Source organism: Octodon degus, unplaced genomic scaffold, assembly GCF_000260255.1.
Source record: "Octodon degus isolate 3935 unplaced genomic scaffold, OctDeg1.0 scaffold00234, whole genome shotgun sequence".
Lineage (NCBI taxonomy): Eukaryota > Metazoa > Chordata > Mammalia > Rodentia > Octodontidae > Octodon > Octodon degus.
Window position 1 is genome coordinate 919,117 of NW_004524810.1, and position 8,491 is coordinate 927,607.

The window sequence follows — 8,491 nt, forward strand, 5'->3', positions numbered from 1 at the left end:
ATGATCAGTCACCAGTGGAGAGGTTTAAGGCCCTGAATAATTGAGGAGAAGAAAAGGAGAGCAGAAAGCAGTGGTGGTTGCCATGAATGGGCAGGACTGGCCTGAAGGAGCACTCCTGACAGGAAATAAAAGGGGTTGGTGTGTAAACTGAAGGAAAGGATAAAGCCAAGAAAGAGTCTAACAGAATGCTAATGATGGCAGAGTCTTCCTCTGAGACTGGGCCTAGCTAAATTTCCTCAACTAGCTGTCTTTCTGCTCAAGTTTTCTGTCTGACATTGCACATGTTCATTGGAAGCAGAGATAATACTATAGCTCCTCATGGAGCGATTGTGCATATGAAATGTAAGGCCTAAGCAAGAGTATTGTCCGAGCAACCTCACTTGTGTGCTCCCCTCCTGAACACAATGCCCATCAGCTGCCCCATTCTGCTCACACCCTAGTACTCCTCCCTTGCAAGCCTGTCCAAGCCTCCTGAAAATGTGTGCCCCTCAGTCACCTCCTGAATGACCTATGAATACAGAGCTCTGAGCTGGGGTGCTTTGGGCTGAGAATTTTGGAGTCTAGTGTGGACAGACTCCTCCCATAGAGGGGATTTGCAAGAAGGGTGATCCCATCATTTGGCCCCAAGAACTACTCACTAGGGCAGAGTTCAGCTGGAGGTCAGAGCAGGGTCTCTGAAGCATGGGCCCCTGGGTTCCTGTAGAGAGTGTGCCTGCCACCTACTAGACTGTTGGCTTAATTCAAGTTCTCTTTTCCTTCCCTCTTCCCATCTTTCCTTAACTGGCAGTACTCTTCCCTGCTAGTCCCTTTTTCTAGAATCTAAAAAAACGAAGGCAAACAAAATGAATTCCCATTTCTAAGCTCTCTGCCTCTTAGATTAAAATCTGCTCTATAAATAAAGGCTCTTTTGTTCCGAACATTGTCACAAATCACTTTTCTTCTGCATATCCTCTGACCCCCCCCTCCAACAAGAAGGTTGGGGAAAAACCCTTGCAATAATCCCCCCAACAAGCCGGTAACCACCTGAAGCCAAGAAAAAGAAGGCCTGTCCTCCACTCTCCCCAGTGTCTCTCTGAGACACCCGGCTCTTTCTCTTATTTTTTCCTTTTTATTTATTTATTTTGCTATCTTCTTGAGTCAAATCTGGAGATGCAGATTCTTTCTAGGTACTATGTCAGGGGAATTCCAGGGCGAGAGTGGGAATTCAGGTAGGACAGACAAGAGCAGAACAGCAGGCATGTGAAAGAGATGACTGTGTGCTCTGGCTTTTTCTCTGTTGTTTAAACCACTAGTAAGACCCCCAAAGATGCTTACAGTGAGTAAAACAGCTATGTATATGGTACATATTCTACTGTTCCAAAAATAAAAATGGATCAAGTATGTAAATAACTGAGCAACAGTCTTCATAGGTTTATATCTGCTCTACTGCCCCAAAATGGTGAGCAGAACTATTTTCCTTGTTCATTTTCTCATTCATCAAATTTTACCAACAGGTACTAGGAGTTACATGGTCAGGCTAGAATTTCTATAGCAAATTATAATTCCTCTCTTCTGCTATGAATGCATTACATTTCCTGCTATAGAAATTCTAGAACCTTCCCACCCATGAGAATTTGAAGATTAATGGTGCATGGAAAAGAAAAGGAAAAAGGTTGTGGGTACTTAACAAATATTTGCTGAACAGTGAAACAATATGTAAATGTAACCCCAAGTTTATGTTTGCTAATCTCTTCAGAAGAGTGCCTAAAGGAACTCGTTTGAGGTCACGTAACATAAAATGTAATTTGGTCATTTGGCTTTCTTTAATAGCAATGTGATCACTAGCAGGGGTAAAAGGGAAGAGTCCTACATCTTCACCAGGAGACTACGTGAGACTACCTGGTGTTATGTCCCCTCTCACATTCAAATTCAATTACCTCGTGCATCAAAATCAAGGCTGCCTTGGTGTCACTTACCATCACTTAAATAAGAAGTAGAATACTGCATCTGAAGATTCAGTTCTACAGCTCAAACATGAAAGCAGTAATTTTGTAAGCACAAACCCCACAATTATCTCCTGCAATAGATACTCACTGTAAGACCCAGGTCTCCTTTTGGTCCTTGTAAACCCTACTTAGCAGAAGAAGAGTAAAAATTAACAATAGTTCAGTACCATTTACACTATAAAAATCACAGTAGTGAGACTTTAAAAATCATTTCTTGCCTGTTTTCCTGGGGACCCAGGTTCTCCAAATTCCCCCTTTTCACCTTTCTTTCCTACAGCTCCCTGTTCTCCATGCTCACCCTTTATAGAATGATAAAAAGAAAAGTTTAAAATGTGACTATTAATGTCAAGTAAGAATATGCTACAATTTGGTTTACTTGTACCTCATATGAAGACCTGGGGTTCTTATTGATACAAAATTATGAAATAAAAGTTTTGAGGGCAGTTTATTTACACTACTTCAGGTACTATAAATAACCTAATTTATGATGATCCAGAGACCTCAACACAAAGAGACCATGAGATACTGTCTGATTAGCCCATTGCCTTTGGGAAATTCAGCTACTAAGTAATTTATCAGAATCCTGAGTTATATGGTAACTCTTATATGTACAGTGTAAGAATTTATTCCATCATTAACTTGCTCTTAAAAATAAAAGAAAGAAGATTTTATAAAACGAGTGTGTTTACACGTAGAAAAAGCAGTATCTGGGGATTCATTTCCAAATAGATTTTTCAAGAGTTTAAGAAGTATGAAACAGATATTAAAGCTCTTTCAAGGCCAAGATTAAGCTCTGAAGATCTCAAGCCCAGGCATTTCTCTGAAATTCAGAAACACTCACCTTTTGGCCTGGGAGTCCATGGCCCAGGTTGCCTTTTGGCCCTGGAAATCCTTGAGGTCCTTGTTCCCCCTGCACAGGATGTAGAAGATGGGTATTCCCATTAGTTTCCCAGGAGAACTGAGAATATTTTCAGAGTTAGAAATATAAAACTTCAAAACTGCATTATAACATCATCTATATTTTAGGAGATGATACAAACATAGAGATATAGATCTAAATATAGAAATAGAAACAGATACAGGTACATACATGGGCTCAATCATGACCTAAACACTTAACAAGTAAATCTGCGATAAAAATAAGGACCTTGAGTTATAAGTTTTGCTTTTTCTATGGTGTAAGTACTCCTGCTTCAGCCAATTTTAAGCCATGACCCTGTCAAGCAATTTATAAATAAAAAAATAGTGTTTCAGTTGTGATATTAAGGGTGGATTTTCATCTTTGCCTGGTTTACATTTATTTGTATGCTTAAAACACATCTTATCTAAATATTAAAACAGAAACGCTAAATCTACTGGAAGAGAAAGTAGGTACAAATCCTGAAGACACAGGGGTAGGCAGAGACTTCATGAACAAAAACAAAACTGCACAGGAAATACTTCAAAGGATCATCAACTTGGATCATATCTTTTTAAAAAAGATTTTTGTACCTCATAGCAAATCACCAACCAAATAAAAAGAAAACCCACAAATTGGGGGAAAAATTTAGCCAACTACCCCTTAGATAAAGAACTTCTATCTAGAATACATAAAGAATTTTGTAAAAATCTGGCCCCCAAAATTCAAATACCCAATCAAAACATGGGTATCTGAGATGAATACACACTTCTTAGACAAAGAAATAGACATGGCAAGTAAATATATGGAAAAAATGTTCAACATCATTGCTTATTTGAGAAATGCAAACTCAGACAGCACCGAGATTCTATCTCACCCCAGAAAGAATAGCTAACATCAAGAAATCAACCGATATCAAATTCTGGAGGGGCTGTGGGGGAAAAAGAACCCTTCTCCACTGTTAGTGGGAGTGCAGACTGGTAAAACCGATATGGAAATCAGTATGGAGATTCCTCAAAAAACTAGGCTCAGAGGCTTCATTCAACCCAGCTGTTCCTCTCCTGGGTATTTTCCCAGAAGAATTTAAAACATCATAGCACAATGATACATGTGCACCCATGTTTATAGCAACACAATTTGTCATAGTTAAATCTTGGAAACAACCCAAATGTCCATAAACTGAGGAATGGATCAAAAAGATGTGGTTTACTTACACAAAGGAGTATTACTCAGCTATAATAAAAGATAAACTTAAGGCTCTTATAGGTAAATGGATGCAACTAGAGATCACACTCATAAGTGAAATAAGTCAGATCCACATGTGGAAACATCATATTGTCTCCCTAACATAAGAACATGAAAGAGTAAATAAAGTCCAAAAGGTACAATAGATATTGTGAAAGAGAAGAAACTGCTCAGAAGGAAGGAACAACTGGGATGAGGGAAAAGAAAAAAGAAAGATGAAAGGAGAAAATATACATGTATATACACAGGATAGCTTGCATAATTGTGTTGCTGATTTCTACTGGTCTATTGAAAGGAACCATTAATTTTTGACCAATTTTTTCATGCTTTTATCTGATAATCTGAACAACTAATTTGAAGGCAACAATATGTAACATAACAATCACTGTTGAATTCTTATCATCTTGTTTAGTGAAACTCTGTATCATTTTTAATGTTTTTCTTTTTTTTTTTTTTTTAATTTTATTTATTTATTTATTTATTTATGGGTGTGTGTGGTGTGTGTGTGTGTGTGTGTGGCCAGCTCAGCCCACCAGGGGGCGGGCTGGCTGGCATGTGGTGCTGGGGGATTGAACCGTGGTCCCTGTGCTTTGCTAAGCTTGCTCTAAGTAGGTGCTTTAGACCACTGAGCCATCTCACCAGCCCCTAATGTTTTTCATATTATTTATTATTTTAAAAAATATAAAACACATCAGTGGAGGAGAAGAAAATGCAACACAGTTGCACCACCCCTCCCATTAACACAAAGGAGTTGTTTATGCAATCCACTGTTGATTCCATTTCTAATAATTTAGAAGAACACGCAGAACTTCTTTTCCACTTTCTCCTCCACATCTTAACATTCTCTCTTCCTTGCCTAAATCACACAGAGCAAAAAGGCTTAATGATGTTGCATATGAAATAGCAATAATCACTAGCAAATGTACAGAGTCCTAGTACTGATGTCACTTGGGTGCCTCCTTAAGTGCGGGGCATCATTAGTGCTGAGTCTGTAGCAAACATCTGAAAGACCAGGGATTCCTGAGGATTGATCTGTCTGTCTTGTCATGATTCTCAAAGGTCTCCTCCGGACCACCCCACCAGAAGCACCGGAAGCATGGCAAAATTTGAGAGACACTACTTCTGAAGGTCAGATTGGCCACAGAGCTCCCTTGCAGATGACAGCAACTTTGGTATCTCTGCATTCCTGGGCCTCCTTTACCTAGCTCAGTGGATATCAAGGTTTTTTTTTTAAATTAGAGTCCATTGTTGATAAAATTGTCATAAGGAGATATTTCATACCCTCAAAGCACATAGACTAAGATAAAATCTGACACCATATTGAAAAACAAAATAGTGCAGATACAGTTGAAATCTCCTACGTATCCATCTTCAATCTTATTTCCCCAAGAGAAGAAATCTCTGAAATTTGTATTTACCATTTGCTCATGCTTTTATACTTTAATTACATGTATATAAAACAGAAAGATAGATCTTTTGCAAGTAGGAAGGGAACCAAAAGATGGAAGGAGAAGTAAAGGGAGGGAGAGAAAGAGGCATAAAAGGAACGAAGGCACATTGTGTGAGTGTACCTGGTCCCCATGATGAATGTAATCGTCATGTCCTGCTAGCATATACCACCAAAAGTAAAAATTAAAAACTTTTAATTAAATGATATATCTATGCATACAATTTGTTCTTCAAATCTTAACATTATTTGAAATTTATCTGTGCATGTGTGTATGGCTTTATTTTGTTAATTTTATTTCCTGAATGGTATTCCATTGGAGAACTGGATTACACTTTATCCATAACCCAATTGCTGAGTGTTTTAGTTGTTTCCAATATTTCTATGTGAAAAATAATACTTGCATGAATATACTTTCATGTACCTTTATGTATAGAATAAATCCTTCGATCAAAATAATAGAGAGAAGAATATAAAATAAAATACATACAAGTAAATATTCTCTGAAGTAGAGCTGCAGTGCTCTATCCTGGTATCCTATCATCCCACAAATTAGCGTAACTGAACACTAAGGTTCTTTTTATCCACTAATATTTTTGTTTTTTTCTTTCTTTATTTTCTTTTTCTTTTTTGTATTTATTACAGGGTCTTCAGGGTCTCACTATGTAGATTGGACTCGTAGTTACCGGCCAGCGTTCAGCCTCCCAAGCGCTGGGATTACAGGCACGCGCCACCATGCCCAGTCTTAATCTCCATCTCAGCGTGCCCCGGGGGCAGGGCTATGTTATATATTTTTTTAGCATTCAGGTTTTTTTTTTTTTAACATTCAGGGTTTCATTTTGCTTTTTTAGCATTCAGGTTATTATTTATTAATTTTTTACACGTTGTATTCTTAAATAAATTGTGAGTATGAGGTTATACTCCTGCCTCCCCAGCTTAACAGAAGGGCTTCAAGTATGTTCCTCACAATAGCTGGAATTTGGAGAACTTTTCCCCCCTTCAACAGGCGCAGGAGGAATTCCATGTCTTTGTAACAATTATCCAGAGTGATTATTTCGTTTACAGCATCATAGATTGCTACAGCAGCCAATACAAAATTTGTTCCAGAAAGGTTGATGACCAACTAGCAGCCCTTAAGACGGAACACAATTTCCTAACAGTGTTAAAAGCAACTGTGGCTGCAGTACCCAGTCCTGAGGGAGAACTCAGAAGGGAGCTAATTACCATACTGGGATCCACTCTGTGTTCGGGAATTCATTTCGTATTACTTTGCAGTACAGACTTTTTCTGTATAGTTATTAACACTGTAGATATTTCAAGCAGCTGGGTAACCTATAGTTAAGATTTTTCTTTTAAATTACCAGTTTCCCTTCAAAATACTGGAAAGCTTCCTGTAACTCTCAAAGATTCTCTGGCTAAAAGCCTGAAGCCACCAAGCCATGCCTTAGCCTCCTAGAGGTGAACACTGTCAAACCAGATTTCTTTCTTTGTAAAACTCAGGAAAATAGTAAACAGTATGGGCCATGGGCAACTGCAGGAAAGAACCTGTCTACTGGAAGATAGAATTAAATCCAAATTTCAAACCTCACCTTTTAATTACTATATCACTGTACTGTACTCTAAAAATCAGTCCTATTAAAAATGGTAGTGATTTTCAGATGATTGCTTGCTTATTCTTTAAGAAAGAAACTACTTGAATGTTTTGACAAGTTCTTTACTTTTGTACTACTGATATATCAAGAAATATTTTCTTAGTAAGGCACACTAAGAAAAAAGTTATACACCAGACACCTAGCTTCTGCTCTCAGTGTACAAAAGTAAAATCAATCAATCAATCTTCTCACTTTTAACAACAAAAAAGATGCTAACTTATCTGCAAAGACACAACCTTTCTTGTGTCTCTCAGAGATGTGAACAATTTCAGGGCCACTGGCCAACCCAGCATCTAAAGAAATAAGACCTTCCAGAGAGAGAGACAACATCCGGGCATTTATTTACCTGGTATGGACAACAAGAGTTATACAATCTGATGAGAAAAATTCAGCTACAATGCTTACAAAGTGCTAAAAGCCAAAGATGAGGTGGCATGAAAGAATAAGACCCTGGACCTGCAAGGGTCCTATTTCCAGAGACCTTTTCCAGAGACCTTGTCAGTGCTTCAGAGAAAGACTGGGGACAGGTGGGAATCTGTAGAAATCTCCTCGTGGTGCAGGCCTGGCGCAGGAAACATTATCTCCAGTGCCTTAGTCCGTGTGGGCTGCTATCATAAAATACCACGAAACAGGTGCCTGGTGGTGGCAGCAGTCTATAGTATTCCTTACAGTTCTGGAGCTAGAAAGCCCAAGCTCAAGCGTGAAGGACTCCGCGTGTGCTGAGGGCCATTTTCTGGCTGGTGACGTCCTCACAGGGGAGGAGGGCTAGGGCAGGTCTCGGGGGCCTCTTCTAAGAAACTAATCCGATTCACTAGGGTTTTGCTATATCGCATCTTAAAGGCCCTCTCTCCTAATAACATCACCTTGAAAGTTAGGATTTCAACACATGAGTTTTTGGTGGACACTAAAGTCCAGAACAGGCCCCCCAGGGAAAGGTGTGACGTGCTTTATGGAAGGAGTCTTCACCCTCTGGGGGAAGGGTGGTGAACACTGTGCCTCCTAGGACACAGTTGGAGGAGGGAGTGGACTAAAAGCTGCAGTGATGGAGACCAGGTGCCCATCCCCAGCTGCCAGTGCCTGGGAGGGCAAGAAACCACGCTCAGCCCAGGGCGTTGGGGGCTTCTGACGGATTCGTGGGACGCTCAGAACCGCACACATTAAAAAATGAATCTTACGGCATATGACACATTTCCTTAAAAAACTACAAAGGGCTGGAGATACGGCTCAGTGGTAGAATGCTTGCTTAGCACGCAAGGGGCCCTGG

The 8,491-nt window shown here is 39.5% G+C and overlaps 1 protein-coding gene across 1 annotated transcript in view; it reads right to left on the reverse strand.

Moving 5' to 3' along the window:
• Col28a1 (collagen type XXVIII alpha 1 chain) overlaps nt 1–8,491 on the reverse strand; it is a 199,710-nt gene that overhangs the window by 23,997 nt on the left and 167,222 nt on the right. The window contains exons 25-27 of the mRNA XM_004645651.2: nt 2,827–2,895; nt 2,204–2,284; nt 2,074–2,109 (exon numbers count right to left, since the gene is read on the reverse strand). Of these exons, the coding sequence (XP_004645708.1) occupies nt 2,074–2,109; nt 2,204–2,284; nt 2,827–2,895 (186 nt within the window). The remainder of the gene's footprint in view (nt 1–2,073; nt 2,110–2,203; nt 2,285–2,826; nt 2,896–8,491) is intronic.